Source organism: Ranitomeya variabilis, chromosome 4, assembly GCF_051348905.1.
Source record: "Ranitomeya variabilis isolate aRanVar5 chromosome 4, aRanVar5.hap1, whole genome shotgun sequence".
Lineage (NCBI taxonomy): Eukaryota > Metazoa > Chordata > Amphibia > Anura > Dendrobatidae > Ranitomeya > Ranitomeya variabilis.
Window position 1 is genome coordinate 154,604,261 of NC_135235.1, and position 21,429 is coordinate 154,625,689.

The 21,429-nt window shown below is 44.1% G+C and overlaps 1 protein-coding gene across 2 annotated transcripts in view; it reads left to right on the forward strand.

Moving 5' to 3' along the window:
• The window catches only part of LOC143770082 (core histone macro-H2A.2-like), a 111,295-nt gene that overhangs the window by 68,016 nt on the left and 21,850 nt on the right, over positions 1 to 21,429 (forward strand). For both annotated transcript variants that reach the window (XM_077259331.1, XM_077259330.1), the window contains one exon: positions 18,176 to 18,407. In XM_077259331.1, coding sequence (XP_077115446.1) covers positions 18,236 to 18,407 — 172 coding nt within the window. In that variant the 5' untranslated portion in view covers positions 18,176 to 18,235. The remainder of the gene's footprint in view (positions 1 to 18,175; positions 18,408 to 21,429) is intronic.

Consider the following 21,429-nt stretch of genomic DNA (forward strand, 5'->3'; position numbering starts at 1 on the left):
CACCCAATTATACACTTCTTCCCCTGTCATCACCCCTACCCTAATTCAAAATACCAAGGATTGTCTGTCTGCTGTCTCTAACATCATGTCCTCCCTCTACCTGAAACTAAATCTCTCCAAAACGGAACTTCTTGTGTTTCTCCCTTCTACTAACCTCACTCTACCCAACATCGAAATTACCCTGGAGGGTTCAACCATAACTCCCAAGCAGCATGCATGCCCGCTGTCTTGGGGTCATATTCGAGTCCGAACTTTCCTTTACTCCCTACATCCGATCACTCACTCGCTCTTGTCATCTGCATCTTAAAAACATCTCCAGAATCCGACCTTTTCTCACCGTTGAAACTGCTAAGACTCTTACTGTCGCTCTTATTCATTCTCGTCTGGACTACTGCAATTCTCTTCTAATCGGTCTCCCTCTTACCAAACTTTCTCCTCTCCAATCCATCTTGAATGCTGCAGCCAGAGTCACATTTCTGTCCAGCCGCTTCACCGATGCCTCCATCTTGTGCCAGTCATTACACTGGCTACCCATTCGCTACAGGGTCCAGTATAAACTCATCTCTCACCCACAAAGCCCTCCACAGTTCTGCACCGCCTTATATCTCCTCTCTCATCTCTGTCTATCGCCCTACACGTGCCCTCCGTTCTACAAACGACATAAGACTAGCATCTCCCATAATCCGAACCTCACACCTCCGTCTCCAAGACTTTTCTCGTGCTGCGCCAGCTCTCTGGAATGCACTTCCCCAGACGATCAGACTGATACCTAGCCCCGACCTATTCAAGCGAGCTTTAAAAACCCATCTATTCAAACAAGCCTACTACACCAACTACTCAGTAAACTAACTTTGCCCTGTTCCCTCCTTCCAAATATTACTCTGAATCTGCACCCTACTATTCATCCGTCTCCACACCCTCCATGCACACGATAACTGCACTTGATACTTGACTATTGCACTTAAACACACGGGCTGATGACCGGATCATGCAGCTTTGTATGAAAATCCCTATGTATTATAATTGCCAGACCTGAAATAACAAGCACTTTTCACCTATTGTGTCCCCCCATTTCCTTGTAGATTGTAAGCTTGCGAGCAGGGACCTCACTCCTAATGTCACTGTTTAAATTGTCTTAACCTGTATTGAATTTATTGTTTGTACATGTCCCCGCTTAATTGTAAAGTGCTGCGGAATATGTTGGCGCTATATAAATAAAAATTATTATTATTATTATTATGCAACTAAATGAAAAACATAGGTTTTCCATTTTGCTGTGTTAAATTAAGCATAAGAACCACACAACTCAATGTACAAAAATACATTCCTGATGGTTCAACAAAAATATAAGGATATATGCACATGTTGCAGATTTCCTGCAGATCCACATTGTTTTGTTTCCACGCAGAAATGCTGCAGATCCACAAGTGATTTACAGTACAATGTGAATCAGTGGGGGGAAAAAATGCTGTGCTAATGGTGCTGAAAAATCCACACGGAAAACGCAGCAGATTAAAAAAGGATCATGTCAATTCTTTTTGCAGATCTGCAGCGTTTCTGCACCTGTTGACTTCCATTGTGTCAGGCACATCCGCAGCAAACCCGCAGATGTTAAAATGATCTGTGGTTTTGTTGCGGATGAAACGCTGCAGGTCGGGAGGGGGATGAGTGTGGTCGGAGCCATGTGCGTGTATGTGTGCGAAAATTCCCACGCAACATTGCCGTATAGCAAGACAATGAACTCGGGTAACCTCTTCAGTGATGCACTGCAGGAGCCATTCACTCCTGTCAGTGCATCACAGGAGGCCTATTGTTGTGAATTCTGCTCTTGGACTCCCTCCGGTGGTTATAAGTGGTAGCGCTGCTGTGTCTGGATCACAGCATTCATCAGGTGTGTCCACTTTTTTGCAATTCTGACTGGGCTATTTAGTCTTGCTTGACCCTTTAGTCAGTGCCAGTTGTCCATTGTTCCTGGAGGATTCACATCCCTGCCTGGTCTCTCCTGCTTTGCTGTTCATTTCAACAAAGATAAGTTCTGGCCTTGATTTTTGCTGTCCACATGCTGTGGCCTTATTGTTCAGTTCTTTTCCATGTTTTTGTCTTGTCCAGCTTGGTCTGTATAAGGATTTGTTTAGCCAAGCTGGTATCTCTGGAGATGCAGATATACCCTCCATATCTTTAGTTAGATGTGGAGATTTTGTATTTTCTGGGGTGGATATTTTCTAGTGTTTTAATACTAACCGCATAGTACTCTGTCCTATCCTTTCTATTTAGCTAGAAGTGGCCTCCTTTGCTAAATTCTGATTTCAGTCTGTGTATGTTTTTTCCCTCTCTTCTCACAGTCAATATTTGTGAGCGGCTGTCTATCCTTTTGGGGGATTTTCTCTGAGGCAAGATAGTTTTCCCTTTTCTATCTCTAGGGGTAATTAGTCCTCCGGCTGTGTCGAGATGTCTAGGGAGCGCTAGGTACATTCCACGGCTACTTCTAGTTGCGGTGTTAAGTTCAGGGTCTGCGGTCAGTACAGGTACCACCTTCTCCAGAGTACGTCTCATGCTGCTCTTAGGCCACCAGATCATAACAGCCTATAGAGCAGTGACATCACCTGATGTCACTGTTCTATAAGGGAGATCGTAGTGGGACACTTGTTATTAATTGGACTGCGTTAGACAGGGAGTATATGGTTGGTTTATTATTTTTTTATTTTTTGCAGGTGCAAAAATACGCACCTCAATACCCGACACTTAGAAATACATGCTGCCGCACATTCTGGTTCCATGTAGCTGAATGCTCCGGTCCCAGTGCCGGTTATCGAGGTGCGCGTTTCTCGCAAGTGTGACCCCGGCCAACGCAGATTTTGTGTGTCTTTATTTAACTCTATATGTACCATTTTATTATGTTTATTACTAAACATCGGGCTTGGTATTATCTATCTCTAGATCTATCTATCCATCTCTAGATCTATCTATCCATCTCTAGATCTATCTATCCATCTCTAGATCTATCTATCCATCTCTAGATCTATCTATCCATCTCTAGATCTATCTATCCATCTCTAGATCTATCTATCCATCTCTAGATCTATCTATCCATCTCTAGATCTATCTATCCATCTCTAGATCTATCTATCCATCTCTAGATCTATCTATCCATCTCTAGATCTATCTATCCATCTATCTATCCATCTCTAGATCTATCTATCCATCTATCTATCCATCTCTAGATCTATCTATCTATCTATCTATCCATCTATCCATCTCTAGATCTATCTATCTATCTATCTATCCATCTCTAGATCTATCTATCTATCTATCTATCCATCTCTAGATCTATCTATCTATCTATCTATCCATCTCTAGATCTATCTATCTATCTATCTATCCATCTCTAGATCTATCTATCTATCTATCTATCCATCTCTAGATCTATCTATCTATCTATCCATCTCTAGATCTATCTATCTATCTATCTATCTATCCATCTCTAGATCTATCTATCTATCTATCTATCCATCTCTAGATCTATCTATCTATCTATCCATCTCTAGATCTATCTATCTATCTATCCATCTCTAGATCTATCTATCTATCTATCTATCCATCTCTAGATCTATCTATCTATCTATCCATCTCTAGATCTATCTATCTATCTATCCATCTCTAGATCTATCTATCTATCTATCCATCTCTAGATCTATCTATCTATCTATCCATCTCTAGATCTATCTAGAAAAAAAACTGAACAGCACTATTATTGGATGGGTGCAAAGCCTCCCAGCAATGAATCCATACTTGCTAATATATAGAAGACAAAAAAACGGAAAGCAGCACTCCAACTGGAGTGCTGCTTTCCCGTCTTCTATCTATAGATAGATGTATCTGTGTGTGTAAACATTATTCTTCAATGGACAATTGGATCTTTATTTAGCTTTCAAAAACGCATACAAATCCGCACGAAAAAACGCATCAAATCCGCACCTGCTTTTTCTGGCAATAGAGGAAATAATCTGCACAGAAAATTCAACAGGCAAAGCTGCAATGTGTGCATATACCCTAAGCAACCACTATACATACCCTCGCATCTTTTCTATAACAGTCCTAAGGCTTCCATCCTTGTTTTTAATTAGCTGACTATCAACTTTTGTCAGCAGCAACCATAACCTCCCAGACACTGATCAGAGAGGTGACTGTTTTCTTTCATCGTAAATCTCACTTTTAAGACGCGCACACAAGTTCTCAATAGGATTTAGGTCTGGTGAGGAAGGGGCCATGCCACTATTCTTTCACCTTTTCGATTATGTTCACACATTCAGTATCTGGTCAGTTTTTTACCTCAGTATTTGGAAGCCAAAACCAGGAGTGGGTGATAAATACAGAAGTGGTGACGTGTTTTTGTTATACTTTTCCTCTGAGTGTTCCACTCCTTGTTTTGGCTTACAAATACTGAGGTAAAATACTGACCAAATAGTGAATGTGTGACCGTGGCCTAATCACTAATGTACATCCTCTGTCCCTAGTAATACACTTAGGCTTCTTTCACACTTCCGTCGTCCGGGCTACGTCCTAATGCAGTGAAGTGACGTACCGATGGATGTTGTGAAAATAGGGAAAAACGTGTGTAACGCATCCAGTGTTATGACGGATGCGTCAAACGAGTTCCAGCCTGAATTTTAAGGTATAAAATTCGAGAGAGAATGAGAATTAATTTTTCCCTCACTTGGAAAATCCTTCCAGGCATGCTCAGAATGAAAAAAATGGGATACGTCGCTTCCAATGTTTGACGGTCAGCGACGGATCCTGCGTCCATAGGCTTCCATTATAGCCAACGACGGACAGCGCAGGACCCGTCGCTGATCGATTTTCTGACATGCAAAAAAAAAACCCTGTTCCTCTGAACGTTTTCTCCACACTATGGACTGCTATTTATTCGGACTCCCATGACAGCACTACGAGAGAGGGGATCCGCCCTTAAGGAACAGGAAACCTACAGATACAAAAAGGGCGGCACCTCTCCCATGCATCAGTTGGTTTCCTGTTCCTGAAGGGACTGGATTCCTACAGAAGTTTTTTTACGGGTTCCAGGCCGGCCGGACCGATTCTGGTAGCGAGGGGGTCTCCTACCTCGGCCGGTGCGAGTACCTGATGTGGTCACGGTGGCCCTGGCAGGGCGGCACGGCAGTGACTAAAACAGCAAGGAGCGGTCGCCAGGGGGTGTCCGGTCTCCAGGTGCCAGCGTATGGTGAGTATTAGTCCCCTCGTGTGCTGTGGGTCTCCCTGCGTGTGGGGGCGGTGGCAGTATCCGGGAGGCGCCGACCGGAGTTCAGCTGGCCGGCCTCGGCGTCCCACGATGGCTGCAGCGTTGAAAGGAAGCGCTGTAAGCTGTGGTGACGTCGGTAGGCAGAGCCGCCGACGACTTCCGGGTCGCGGAGCTCCTGCGCATGCGCGGGGGCTCCAAGATGGCGGCGCCCACCGGGATTTCATGCCGCTCTCCCTCAGAACGCCGGAGGATCCCCCACAGCTGCGGCAAGGCGGGAAAATCATTTTGAACGCTGGGCAAGGTGTGCTGTCCGAAGGAGGGGTCTTTATAAGGAAGCTCCAGCGGCGTGTTCCTGGCTTCTGTCTCCAGTTTACTGAAGATGGCGTCTGATCAGGATCAGCAGATTGCACTGCTGGAAGAAGCATCCCAGAAGCCTAAGGAGAAGGAACACGAAAAAAGGAGCGATAGTTCAGGCCGCAGAAGCTCCTCCAAACAGGGGTCTGGAGTGTCAGCCAAGAAGAATCCCCCTCGTACTTCGGTATCTCTCTGGGTGTGGGCAGCCACTGGTAAGTGATCTCCGAGGAAGTTCACTTAGTGACTAGTGTCCCCTCATATGTTTTATGCAGGGAAGGAAAAATGTCAGTAAGACGAAGCATAGGGAGTGTGCCATCTGCGGGGTTCCCTTGCCCGACTCACACCCTAAAAAACTATGTGACCCCTGTATCCAGCAGACGGTGAGGTCCTGGAAGGAGGGGAGGGGGTATGGCATGTAGTTCTTATACACTAGTCTGCCTTACTTATCCCCTTAGGTAGCGGAAGAATCCTCTTCTATTGCGGCCAGTCTAAAGGAGATGGTTAGAATGGAGGTTAGACAGTCCATTAAGAACCTTTCACAGACAGGAGGCTCTAAGCAGAGAGCTCAGTTGACGTCTGATTCATCTGTGGATAAGGAAAGCGAAGAATCGGACGATTCAGCAGCATCATCCTCCTCCTCGGAAGAAGACGCTGCTTGGTTTTGCTTACCCTTGGAGAGAGTAGACAAATTAATAAAGACAATTAGAGGCACAATGGGTATAGTAGAACCCAAGCCTCAACTCTCTAAAGAACAAATGATGTTCAGAGTTTTTCCCCTGAATGAAAAAATACAGGAACTTATCAACAGGGAGTGGAGAAAACCAGAAAGGAAAGGCTCCTTACCACCTGCGCAAAAGCGTAGATACCCTTTTGATGACCCAGCAGTGGGTAACTGGGAAAAGGCCCCGAAACTGGATGCGGCAATTGCCAAGGTAGCAAAGCGTTCCTCTCTCCCGTTTGAAGATATGGGAACGCTTAAGGACCCCCTAGATAGGAAAGTGGATACCTTCTTAAAGGGAACCTGGGAAATGGCAGCCGGCTCCTTAAGACCTGCGGTGGCGTCAACATGCACGGCAAGGTCAATGATGGTCTGGCTAGACCAGTTAGAGACCCAATTAAAACAAGGGGCCTCTAGAGACTCTATTATCGCGGCTTTACCAGTAATCCATAGGGGGCGGCATTTTTGTCAGACTCCTCAATTGACTCCGTTAAGTTAGCAGCTAGAGCAGCAGGGCTGTCTAATGCTGCAAGGAGAGCCCTATGGTTGAAATGCTGGCCTGGGGATATGCAGGCGAAAGCAAAGCTCTGCGCTATCCCTTGTAAAGGCGAGTATTTATTCGGGCCTACCCTGGATAAACTCCTGGAGAAGGCAGGAGACGATAAGAAAAAGTTTCCCAATACCTTCAATGCATACCGTCGTCCCTTCAACAAAAGAAGGTTCAGTCGGGGAGGGAAGCGCGCCTTCTCACCGGGCAGAGATCGATCCAGATGGGATGATAAGCGAAAACGAGGTACAGGTCTCATGTTTCGCCGTAACCCGACGGAAAACAAGAACAATGACTAGCAATCCCAGTGGGAGGGAGACTGCTGCATTTCTCAGCAGCATGGTCAGAAATCACAAACAGCGTTTGGATAAAAAACACTGTTTCCCATGGTCTCAAACTTGAATTTGTCCAGGCTCCACGGGACAAGTTCAAGCTAACACCCTGGCGCTCATCTCCCACTGAACAATTTGCCCTGGAAGAGGAAGTGAGGACTCTTTGTTCTAAAAATGTGTTGGTGGATGTACCATATTCTCAGACAGGAAAGGGGTTCTACTCCCCCCTCTTCCTAATCCAAAAACCAGATAATACTTATAGAACCATTATTAATCTTAAGGGTCTCAATAAGTTTCTGGTAAAGCATACTTTCAAAATGGAGTCCATCAATTCTGCAATAAAAATGCTCTTTGAAAATTGTTTTATGGTAGTGGTGGATTTGAAAGATGCCTACTATCATGTACCCATTCATACTGATTTTCAACAATACCTGAGAGTAGCACTGATAATGGAGGGTAGGATTCAACATTTTCAGTTCAGGGCACTCCCCTTTGGGATAACCTCTGCTCCTAGAGTGTTCACTAAAATAATCGCAGAGGTCATGGCACATTTTAAGGGAGTCAAATGTCCTTATAATCCCCTACTTAGACGATTTTCTCATTGTCGGGAACTCAGTGGATCACTGTCTGTCACAATGGGAAATTACTAAAGCTAAACTAGAACGTCTAGGTTGGATCATAAACTTCAAAAAATCTAAATTGCAGCCTCTAAATATGCAAAAATTCCTGGGGTTAATTTTAAATTCAGTAACACAGCAGTGTCTTCTCCCCGGGGAAAAAATAGCGCTAATCCAGAGTTATGTGTTAAAAGCAATTAAATCACCCTCCATGACACTTAGGCAAGCAATGTCCCTACTGGGGTCACTCACATCTTGCATCCCCGCTGTTAAGTGGGCTCAGTTACACACCAGATCCCTGCAAAAAGAAGTTTTATTCCATGACAGAGCCCTAAATGGCGTATTAAATGAGAAATTAACGTTGGGGCCTATAACACTGAACTCCCTCAGGTGGTGGTTAGACATACAGAATTTGTCAGCAGGGGTGCCCTGGATAGTAAATGTCACCCAAGTAATAACCACAGATGCCAGCTCTTCGGGGTGGGGAGCTTATATGGGGGACATGGTGGTTCAGGGACAATGGGAACCCTTCACAACATTCTCATCCAATCAGAGGGAATTGTTGGCAATTGAATTGGCTGTTAAAGAATTCCTCATATATCTACAGGGCCAGCACGTCAGAATTCTGTCGGACAACAGAGTGGCAGTCGCCTACATAAACCGGCAAGGGGGAACACGGTCCGAGACTTTAATGCAGATCACGGATCGCTTGTTCCAGGTGGCAGAGCTCAATTTTCAATCTTTGACGGCTCTCCACATCAAAGGGAAGGAAAATATAACAGCAGATTTCCTAAGTCGAAACACGCTAAGACAAGGAGAATGGTCTCTCAACAAGGATATTTTCAACTGCATCAGCCACAGATGGGGTCAACCAGTGGTGGACCTGTTCGCCACCAGAGAAAACAGGAAAGTAAAACTCTTTTGCTCTCTGAATCCCAGGGAAAATCCCCTGGCGGTGGACGCTTTTCTAATAAAATGGGATTTTCCGCTGGCTTATGCCTTCCCACCACTGAATCTGATTCCTCTAGTGGTGAGAAAAATCAGAGAGGATCGAGCAAAAGTTATCCTTATTGCCCCCTTTTGGCCCAAAAGAACCTGGTTTGCCTGGCTCAGGACGATGTCTGTATCGGATCCCTGGGTTTTGCCAGACATCCCGAATTTACTCTCAGGGACCGATCTCCCATCCACAAGTGGCAGCGCTCCGTTTAACGGCGTGGAGTTTGAACGGTCACTATTAATAGATAAAGGCTTCTCTCCGAACCTGGTAGAAACGCTCCTAAAGAGTAGAAAGCAAATAACTACTAAAATCTACTCTAGAACTTGGAGGAAGTTCTTGTCCGTTTCTAAATTTAATATCCAAGAAGGGGTGCCAATACAACAAATCTTGGAGTTTCTACAAAAGGGATTTGAGCTAAAACTCTCTACTAGTACCCTTAGAGTACAGGTCTCAGCTCTGGGTGCCCTGTTTTCCTGTAATGTAGCTAACAACTATTGGATAGCGAGGTTTATGAAGGCAGTCTGTAGAACTAGACCAGTGTATAAAGATAGATCAGTTCCGTGGGATTTAAATTTAGTTCTATCCTCACTAACAAAACCCCCCTTTGAACCTCTACACGAGGCCTCGATTAAAATGCTGACACTTAAAACAGCCTTCCTAATTGCTATAACCTCATCTCGCAGGGTAGGGGATATCCAGGCACTTTCCAGGCTTCCCCCATATACAGAGTTCCTGTCTGACAGAGTAGTTCTTAGACCAGACCCAGCATATCTACCAAAGGTAGCAACAAGGTTTCATAGGTCGCAGGAAATAGTTTTACCATCCTTTGTTCCTAATCCATCCAATGCTAAAGAGCAGGAGCTTCATACGCTAGACGTTAGGAGATCTCTCCTACAGTATATTTCAGTCACCAATAGTTGGAAGAAGGATGAGGCACTGCTTCTTTCCTTCCAAGGTCCAAAGAAAGGGTGTAGAGTGTCAAAATATTTACTGGCTAGATGGATTAGGGAAACTATTACTATGGCTTATACAGCGGGTGGGGGGCCAGCTCCGCAGAATCTAAAGGCACATTCCACCCGAGCCATGGCGTCATCCTGGGCAGAAAGATCTGGAGTGTCGGTGGAACAAATATGTAAGGCGGCCACTTGGTCATCCCCTTCCACGTTCTTTAAACACTATCGGTTGGATTTGGGGTCCTCCTCTGATCTCACCTTTGGGTTAAGGGTGCTGCAGGCTATAGTCCCTCCCTAAGGTAGCTTACATCTCTGTAAATCTCTCGTAGTGCTGTCATGGGAGTCCGAATAAAGCATTAAGCTACTTACGGGTAGCGGCATTTTTCGGAGGCCCATGACAGCACCCTTAGTTCCCTCCCTATTTCACGTGGGGGTTGCACTTCCTAATTTGTATATAGTATGTAGATTTCACGTATGGTGTCTAGCCTCAATTTAATAAATAATTTTTCGTTTTCAAATTGTATATAATGTATGTTTGTATGCCACTAACCGCGGTAGTCCTCTCAAGGCTCTGAAATACAACTGATGCATGGGAGAGGTGCCGCCCTTTTTGTATCTGTAGGTTTCCTGTTCCTTAAGGGCGGATCCCCTCTCTCGTAGTGCTGTCATGGGCCTCCGAAAAATGCCGCTACCCGTAAGTAGCTTAATGCTTTTCCGACTGATCCAGTGCACGATGGATGAAATGGATGGCCATCCGTCACAATATGTCGCTAATACAAGTCTATGGGAAAAAAACAGGATGGATTTCGACGGGAGTAAAAAGACGGAAGTGTGAAAGAGGCCTTACTAGCCACCATCTTCTTCTGTTATCCGCTCTGCTCCAGTTGTCTTCTGCAGGTTGTGATTAACCTGACTGCACCAGTGTTTGCTGGACAAGCTGCAAGTCACTTCTCAATGTAAGTATGAGAGCGAGATCGAACATTGAGAGCTTGTGACAATTAGTTTGGACTTCCAGTCAAGTTAGAAGTTGTTACAAGATGGCAGGACCGGCGCGGAGTCAGGAAGAGCAGAAGATCGCAAGTATACTGCTAAGGGCAGGAACATGGATTAGCAATACCACTCAAGCACTGAACTTAAATAAGAAAACAAAACACTGAATAGTGATAAGCGAATACTAAAATGACCATGCTTGCTGCTCAAATTGAACAGGTCGGACGCTCGGGCAGCCTTGACTAAAGTAACGAGTATAATGAAAGTCAATGGGAAATGCAAGCATTTTCCTGGAAGCCCCTAGAGGGGGGCAGGAAAATGGCTGGAAACAGCGATCAAATGGAATGGGAACAGCTGTGGGGAAGAAACCTCTGACTCCCAGGTCACTGCTGGTCACTAAAATAATTTACAAAAAATGACGTGGGTTCCCCGATTATCAAAAATCAGCCAAAGTAAAGCAGACATCTAGGGGCTGATACTATCAGACTGGGAAGGGCCATGGTTGTTTGTCCTTTCCCAGCCTAAAAATACCAACCCTCAGCCCCCCCAGAATTGGTGCTTCATTAGGGCACTTTGCCCGGCTCTTTCCGATTGCCCTGCATCTGGCAATCTGGGTAATATTTTTTGGGGCTTGATGTCATTTGACACTATATAAGCAGTCATCAACCCCCAAAAATATTACCTCGATTGCCACCGCATCAGGGCAATCGGGAAGAGACAGTCAAAGTGCCAGAATTGGTGCATCTAATGTGATGCTCCAATTCTGGGGTAGCTGCGGGCTGCAATTTTTAGGTTGCCAATAACCAGTGATCTTTCCAGCCTGATAATATCTGCCCCCAGCTGTCTACTTAAACTCGGTAATAAAAAAAAAAAAAATAGGGGAGCACCCCATGTGATTATTTTTTTTATTTTTTTTTTTAGTTTAAATTATTTTGCACTAAAGGTTGCAACATAATATTTGGGAGGGCAGACCTTAATCTAAGCACTCCCTCCTAGAGCAACTCTCCCTGAATTGCTTTCAGAGGAGAGTGTACTGAGCATCACGTCCTATAAAAGACCCCATGACACGATGCGGCCAGCCAATCACAGTAATACCAGTGGCCAACATGGCCACAGCATTAGGCCGGTTTCACATTAGCGTTTGTAGCAGCTGTGGAGGGCTGCGGACTTCCTCTGTGAAGCCCCGCCCTCGGCTGCACCTCCGCCGCTAGCTCCGCCTATTTCGGCATGCGGCCGGCATGCGGCCTGTGTACCTATCTTTAACATTAGGTACGCAGGTCGTGACGCTGTATGCGGATACTTCTGCATGCTTCGTTTTGATGATGCGGCGACCAGCGTAGAACGCAGCTTGTAGCAATTTTTTTTTCCCTGCATCGTCAAAATGACGCTTGCGGAAGTATCCGCATACAGCCGCACGACCTGCGTACCTAATGTTAAAGATAGGTACACATGCTGCATGCCGGCCGCATGCAGAAATAGGCGTAGCTAGCGGCGGAGGGGCAGCCGAGGGTGGGGCTTCACGGAGGAAGTCCGCAGCCCTCCGCAGCTGCTACAAACGCTAGTGTGAAACTAGCCTTACAAAGTATTACGGGCAATCCCTGCAGGTTTATTAGCTAACAGCCGCAAAACATGCAGGGAGTGGCCTCAAGCATCCATGATACTCAATTGAGTAACCCAGGGTGCCTGAGCATCCCGATGCTCGGATCATCACTAACTGGGGTGGTTCCTTAAGGCCTTTACTGGTAGCAAAGCAGTGGAGAGTTTGATGCTGCTATGGAGCATTGTCTGGCATAAAAATGGTAGCTTTCCTGAAAGATGCTGACTTTTTTTCATTTACTTCTTAAAGAAAATGTCTGTTAAACACTGATAATAGGTTTGGGAGTTGATTTGGAGTCCATCTTCAACCTAAAAATGTCCAACTAGCTCAACTTTATCAATACCCCACCTCCACTTTTCTGGCACCTGAGTTGAAGTGGAGATCTGTGCCTGGTATGGGTCCATCTGGTCCGTCAAGAGTCACTCTCATTTCATCAGTCCATAAAACCTTTGAAAAATCTGCCTTCAGATATTTTTGGTCTATTCTATTTTTTGTCTATTCTTTACATTTGCACTTGTGTCTCGTTCAGTGGTGGTGGGGTTTCAGTATTCTTTATCTTGGCCATGTCTCTGAGGCCATGTGCACACGTTCAGTATTTTTCACATTTTTTTCGCTAAAAAAACGCTTACATATGCCTCCCATTATTTTCAGAGGAATATTTCTTGTGCAAATGTTGCATTTTTTTCCGCAAAAAAATCGCATAGCGGGAAAAAAAAAGCAACATGTTCATTAAATTTGCGGAATTGCGGGGATTCCGCACACCTAGGAATGCATTGATCTGCTTACTTCCCATAGTAAGCAGATCATGTGCGGTTGGTACCCAGGGTGGAGGAGAGGAGTCTCTCCTCCACGGACTGGGCACCATATAATTGGTAAAAAAAAATTAAAAAATCGTGATATACTCACCTTCGATGGCCCCCGGAGTCTTCCCGTCTCTCAGCAGTGCTGCTGCCGCTTCGGTTCCTATAGCTGGTGTGTGTGAAGGACCTGCGATGACATCGTGGTCACATGACCGCGATGACGTCGCGGTCACGTGACCGCGACGTCATCGAAGGTCCTGCACACACACACCATCTATAGGAACGGAAGCCGCTGAGGAGATCGGCTGTCTGCAGGTGACTATAACCATTTTTTTTATTTTTTTATTACTTTTAAACATTCTATCTTTTTACTATTGATGCTGCATAGGCTGCATCTATAGTAAAAAGTTGGTCACACTTGTCAAACACTATGTTTGACAAGTGTGACCAACCTGTCAAATCAGTTTTCCAAGCGATGCTACAGATCGCTTGGAAAACTTTAGCATTCTGCAAGCTAATTACGCTTGCAAAATGCTAAAAAAAACGCAAAAAAACGTGGAAAAAAAAAACGCAAAAAAAAAAATATGCGGATTTCTTGCAGAAAATTTCCGATTTTCTTCAGGAAATTTCTGCAAGAAATCCTGACGTGTGCACATACCCTGAGCACTGAACATCTTGTACTTCTGGTGATAAGCTGTTTGTTTTCTCTATGGGGAGTCCAGTTGTTTGACAGCCGGATCCTTGTCCCTGCAGCAACATCCTGCAGCAACATCACGTGCAGCAGCTCTACTATCCCCTTTCTGACATTGGACGTACTATCCCGTCGAGGTGGGGTGGGCCCGTATGACCACCGACTGGATAGTACGTCCAGCGCGATCGGTGGCGCTCACGGGGGGAGCGCGGCCGGGTGTCAGCTGCCTATCGCAGCTGACATCCGGCACTATGCCAGGAGCGGTCACGGACCGCCCCCGGCACATTAACCCCCGGCACACCGCAATCAAACATGATCGCAGTGTGTCGGCGGTACAGGGAAGCATCGCACAGGGAGGGGGCTCCCTGCGGGCTTCCCTGAGACCCCCGGAGCAACGCGATGTGATCGCTTTGCTGCGAGGGTCTCTTACCTCCTACTCGCTGCAGGTGCCCGGATCCAAGATGGCCGCGGCATCCGGGTCCTGCAGGGAGGGAGGTGGCTTACCAAGTGCCTGCTCAGAGCAGGCGCTTGGTAAGCCTGCAGTGCTGTAAGTCAGATCGGTGATCTGACAGAGTGCTGTGCAAACTGTCAGATCAGCGATCTGTGATGTCCCCCCCTAGCACAAACTAAAAAAGTAAAAAAAAAATAAAAATTCCACATGTGTAAAAAAGAAAAAAAATATATATATTATTCCCATAAATACATTTATTTATCTAAATAAAAAAAAACAATAAAAGTATATATTTAGTATCGCCGCGTCCGTAACGACCCCACCTATAAAACTATATCACTAGTTAACCCCTTCAGTGAACACCGTAGGGGGGGAAGAAAAAAAAACGAGGCAAAATACAACGCTTTATTATCATACCGCCGAACAAAAAGTGGAATAACACGTGATCAAAAAGACGGATATAAATAACCATGGTACCGCTGAAAACGTCATCTTGTCCCGCAAGAAGCGAGCCGCCATACAGCGTCAAAGAAAAAATAAAAAAGTTATAGTCCTCAGAATAAAGCGATGCCAAAATAATTATTTATTCTATAAAATAGTTTTTATCGTATAAAAGCGCCAAAGCATAAAAAAATGATATAAATGAGGTATCGCTGTATTCGTACTGACCCGAAGAATAAAACTGCTTTATCAATTTTACCAAACGTGGAACGGTATAAGGCTACGTTCACATTTGCGGTCGGCGCCGCAGCGTCGGGCGCCGCAGCGTCGCCGCATGCGTCATGCGCCCCTATATTTAACATGGGGGCGCATGGACATGCGTCGCACTTGCGTTTTGCGCCGCACGCGTCCCTGCGGCGCCCGCGTCCGGGCGCAGAGGACGCAGCAAGTTGCATTTTTGCTGCGTCCAAAATCAATGAAAAAAAGGACGCATGCGGCGCAAAACGCAGCGTTGTGCATGCGTTTTGCTGCGTTTTTGTTTGCGTTGTGCGTTGCGGCGCCGACGCTGCGGCGCACAACGCATATGTGAACGTAGCCTAAACGCCTCCCCCAAAAGAAATTCACGAATAGCTTGTTTTTTGTCATTCTGCCTCACAAAAATCAGAATAAAAAGCGATCAAAAACTGTCACGTATCCGAAAATGTTACCAATAAAAACTCGTCCCGCAAAAAACAAGACCTCACATGACTCTGTGGACCAAAGTATGGAAAAATTATAGGTCTCAAAATGTGGAGACGCAAAAACATTTTTGCTATAAAAAGCGTCTTTTAGTGTGTGACGGCTGCCAATCATAAAAATCCGCTATAAAAAATGCTATAAAAGTAAATCAAACCCCCCTTCATCACCCCCTTAGTTAGGGAAAAATAATAAAATTAAAAAAATGTATTTATTTCCATTTTCCCATTAGGGTTAGGGTTAGGGTTGGGGCTAGGGTTGGAGCTAAAGTTAGGGTTGGGGCTAAAGTTAGGGTTAGGGTTGGGGCTAAAGTTAGGGATAGGGTTTGGATTACATTTACGGTTGGGATTAGAGTTAGGGGTGTGTCAGGGTTAGGGGGGGGTGTTAGGGTTACCGTTGGGATTAGGGTTAGGGGTGTGTTTGGATTAGGGTTTGTTAGAATTGGGGAGTTTCCACTGTTTAGGCACATCAGGGGCTCTCCAAACGCGACATGGCATCTGATCTCAATTCCAGCCAATTCTGCATTGAAAAAGTAAAACAGTGCTCCTTCCCTTCCGAACTTTCCCGTGCGCCCAAACGGGTTTACCCCAACATATGGGGCATCAGCATACTCGGGACAAATTGGACAACAACTTTTGGGGTCCAAGTTCTCTTGTTACCCTTGGGAAAATATAAATTTGGGGGGCTAAAAATCATTTTTGTGGGAAAAAAAAGGATTTTTTTATTTTCACGGCTCTGCGTTCTAAACTGTAGTGAAACACTTGGGGGTTCAAAGTTCTCACAACACATCTAGATAAGTTCCTTAGGGGGTCTACTTTCCAATGTCACTTGTGGGGGGGTTTAATGTTTAGGCACATCAGGGGCTCTCCCATCTTAATTCCAGTCAATTTTGCATTGAAAAGTCAAATGGCGCTCCTTCCCTTCCGAGCTCTGCTATGCGCCCAAACAGTGGTTTACCCCCACATATGGGGTATCGGCGTACTCAGGACAAATTGCACAACAACTTTTGTGGTCTAATTTCTTCTCTTACCCTTGGGAAAATAAAAAATTGGGGGCGAAAAGATAATTTTTGTGAAAAAATATGATTTTTTATTTTTACGGCTCTGCATTATAAACTTCTGTGAAGCACTTGGTGGGTCAAAGTGCTCACAACACATCTAGATAAGTTCCTTAGGGGGTCTACTTTCCAAAATGGTGTCACTTGTGGGGGGTTTCTTTGTTTAGGCACATCAGGGGCTCTCCAAACGCAACATGGCGTCCCATCTCAATTCCAGTCAATTTTGCATTGAAAAGTCAAATGGCGCTCCTTCCCTTCCGAGCTCTGCCCTGCGCCCAAACAGTGGTTTACCCCCACATATGGGGTATCGGCGTACTCAGCACAAATTGTACAACAACTTTTGGGGTCCATTTTCTCCTGTTACCCTTGGTAAAATAAAAAATTGGAGCTGAAATAAATTTTGTGTAAAAAAAATTTAAATGTTAATTTTTATTTAAACATTCCAAAAATTCCTGTGAAACACCTGAAGGGTTAATAAACTTCTTGAATGTGGTTTTTAGCACCTTGAGGGGTGCAGTTTTTAGAATGGTGTCACTTTTACGTATTTTCAGCCATATAGACCCCTCAAACTGACTTCAAATGTGAGGTGGTCCCTAAAAAATGGTTTTGTAAATTTTGTTGTAAAAATGAGAAATCGCTGGTCAAATTTTAACCCTTATAACTTCCTAGGAGAAAAAAATGTTTCCAATATTATGCTGATGTAAAATAGACATGTGGGAAATGCTATTTATTAACTATTTTGTGTCACATAACTCTCTGGTTTAGCAGAATAAAAATTTTAAATTGCTAAATTTTCAAAATTTTTGCCAAATTTCCGTTTTTTTCACAAATACACGCAAAAATTATCGACCTAAATTTACCACTAACATGAAGCTCAATATGTCACGAAAAAAACTCTCAGAATCGCTAGGATCCGTTGACGCGTTCCTGAGTTATTACTTCATAATGGGACACTGGTTAGAATTGCAAAAAATGGCCAGGTCATTAAGGTCAAAATAGGCTGGGTCATGAAGGGGTTAAGATGAGCTCTGGAGCCTGAATCTCAGTGAGATCTGTTACAACCCACAGATCTTCACAGATGATTTCCTTAATAAGGAAAATGTGGATTTCTCTGGAATAACACATTCAGAGATATCAAGGTGCCATTTTATTCAGCTTCCTACACCCGGAATAAGATGGCTTAGGAGAGTGGACCTCACTGACAATTTCCTTTTAAGGCTACGTTCACATTAGCGTTGTGCGACGCAGCGTCGGGCGCCGCTGCGTCGCCACATGCGTCATGCACCCCTATATTTAACATGGGGGCGCATGGACATGCGTTGTGCTGCGTTTTGCGACGCATGCGTTTTTTTGGCCGCAAGTGTTGGGCGCAGAAAACGCAGCATGTTGCATTTTTTTTGCGTCCAAATTTCGGCAAAAAAGGACGCATGCGTCGCAAAACGCAGCGTTTTTGCGTGCGTTTTGTTGCGTTTTTGTTTGCGTTGTGCGTTGCGTCTCCGACGCAACATCGCACAACGCAAATGTGAACGTAGCCTTATACATTTTCCGAACATAAATGGCTTTATGAAGATCCAAGCAGCATCATAGTGAGTAATGTTGCATATCTAATTTATTTTATCTTTTTTTTTTTTTTTCTTTCAGTGATTTCTATTTATAAACAGTTTGTGCAATTCATAGAAACGGGCACAAGATAAAACAAAGATGTCTGCACGAGGGGGGAAGAAGAAAACCACCAAACTGTCCCGCTCATCCAAGGCTGGAGTAATCTTTCCAGTTGGTAGGATGATGCGTTACTTAAGAAGAGGCACACACAAATACAGAATAGGCATGGGTGCCCCTGTGTATATGGCTGCTGTCATAGAGTATCTGGCTGGTAAGTCACAGTAGGTATTCTTACTCTATTCAACTAAAATTACATCTGCATGTAAGTCTGAGGCAGGCCATACATTTTTATTTTTTTATTTTGGTCCATTGCAGAGTAACCCAGCAGCTGATAATGTATTGCTAGCTATTGCAGAAGAGAATTTCAAGATAAATAATGGATTTTTAAAAATACTCAATTGTGCAATATTTTGTCTCCGTCTGTGCGGGCAACGCTGCTGGCACCATATGCTTCCTGCACAGAAGGCTCCACTGACTATAGCAGAACCCATTCAAGTCTATAGTCAAGCGTTCACAACAAAAGCAGCAGATCACGAAGGAAGAGTGCAGTTCACACTGCACCGACTTGACTAGGAGCAAGACCCAATCAGAAAACTTTTAAAATGGAACTTTATAAAGGCCATTTGTAGTTATAAGAAAACCCCTTTATCATGCAAAATAAGTCTGATCAGTAGAAAGCATACCACAGAGACTCCACTTATCCTCCTGTAAACATTCCCGACACGGTAGCTGTAGGCGAGTGACGTGTCCGGCACATTACAGAAAACTCGGGTCTGCTTCCATTTTGTGTTACTGTGGACACTTTCCGACTGTCTGGCTCACCACGCTTAGTGTGGCTGTGATTCCACAAATGGGAAACCGCCACAGTCTATAAAAATAAGTTCAACTTTAGTGTCAACTTCATTTATCTAGAAAGCGCAGCAGGAGATGCAGACATCTTTCTTTGGGTTACAGTACAGTGGCATGTCTTCAACAAACCTCTTCTGTGGCACAGTTGGAGAAACTTCTCACTAGCGGAGAGGGACTTTCAAACTTCCTTGACAGCTATGACACCTTAGCTGCTCCTTCCTGTTTTCTTCATCTTCAGCCCACTTCTCAGAAACCACATAAATGAAGACTCTGTAACTAACTCCCCTTATTGTTTGTGCCCCCAGTCTCGCTGACGTCTGTTCTCAGACCCACAGCTCCAAAGACATGGCTGAAGGAGGCCCATAGGGAATGTCACAAAGTTGCTGAACCAAAGTTCCCTTCCCCCCAACTCGCCTGCTAGGAGTACTCCACTGCCACAACTCAAGCTCTTCTTCCTAGTTGTTTTCCTTCTCTGTTCTTCTCTTCCATACACACACTCCAGTGAAGATCACCTTGACCAGAGGGATGTCCTTACTTCTTGCCTCGTTGAACTTGCTAACTGAACTTTCCTATTCCTATCACTAACCCACAGTCCCCAATCCTCCTCGCTGACCTGATCCGGCCTTAGGCTATGTGAACACCTATAATATACCCAATAGTGGTTCACCATACATGAGATATATACCTACAAGAAAGAGGCACCACACAATGCTAATATTGGAAACAAATTTTATTTAGATAATTAGAAGACTAAAAAATAGTCATAAAAAAGGCCCATAATAGGCAACAGGTAAAATACACTTGATACAGGAAAAAAAAAGGGGGAGACGCCTGGAATTTTTTTTTTATATATAACAGTCTATTAACACATGTGTGAAATATACATCTGCTCACATTGTATGAAATTGGCACATATGCACCAAGGCATATAGTGACTATTTATGAGGTAGTAATGCAATCAAAGAAATAATTATACACACTAATGCATAAGAGACTGTAGTGACTCAATAAATTATGTGGTCACGCTGCAAAATGGTGTGCGGATTTTTCTGCACTGATTTTGATAAATCCGCAGGGCAAAAACACAGCTTTTTTCCTGCGGATTTACTGCGGTTTTTGTGCGGATTCTACTGCGGTTTTACACCTGCAGTTTTCTAATATGGAGCAGGTGTAAAACCGCTGCGGAATCTGCACAAAGAATTGACATGCGCGGTTTTTTTTCCGCAGCATGTGCACAGCGGTTTTTATTTTCCATAGGTTTACATGGTACTGTACACCGCATGGAAAACTGCTGCGGATCCGCAGCGTCAAAAACGCTGCGGATCCGCAGTAAAAACCGCAACATGTGAACATGGCCTTTACAGTTAACCCTGTCTACACTATTAACAGGAAACTGCAGCTACAGAAGGATAACTCTCAAATAAATACATTAAAAATACATGTAAACTACATTTTCATACACTTAATCACCAATGGATGTGTTGTAGCTGTTTTCGTTCTGACCCAAAGTCAGATATGCCAGATCACCAGTGAGGCCAAATTAAGAGGTTACGCCCTCAAATTGGAATGCACATAGGTTGTGAGCAAATCGCTTTTCTGGTTTAATCATACAAGAGGCAGTATTTTTATACCATTTACAGCAAATGTAACTTAATGTAGCTCATGTAGCCCCCCCCCAGTTATCCTGCTTTATTTACCATGTACCCAGAACATGTTGCTGACTATCGAAAACATGTCATATAAGATAAGTAGTATAAAATCCTTGAATTGGAGACTATAAGGCTACTACATTATAAGAACAAATTCTAGCAATTAAAGGAAAAAACATTAACCCTTCTATATCAGATGTCAGACGTGGAATGCCATCCTCACCACCTTCTTGGCTGATAAGTCTCCATTAATGCTTTATGTCCACTTACATATTCAACCTGAGAAAATCCATTTAATTTATAATAAACAAAAATATAAAAAGTAATTTCTGAAACTTGCCCTTGTATGTTGCTAAAATACAGTTAAGTCCATATATATTTGGACAGAGACAACATTTTTCTTATTTTGGTTATAGACATAACCAAAATGAATTTTAAACAAAACAATTCAGATTCAGTTGAAGTTCAGACTTTCAGCTTTCATTTGAGGTTATCCACATTAAAATTGGATGAAGGGTTTAGGAGTTTCAGCTCCTTAATATGTGCCACCCTGTTTTTAAAGGGACCAAAAGTAATTGGACAGATTAAATAATTTTAAATAAAATGTTCATTTCTAGTACTTGGTTGAAAACCCTTTGTTGGCAATGACTGCCTGAAGTCTTGAACTCATGGACATCACCAGACGCTGTGTTTCCTCCTTTTTGATGCTCTGCCAGGCCTTCACTGCGGTGGTTT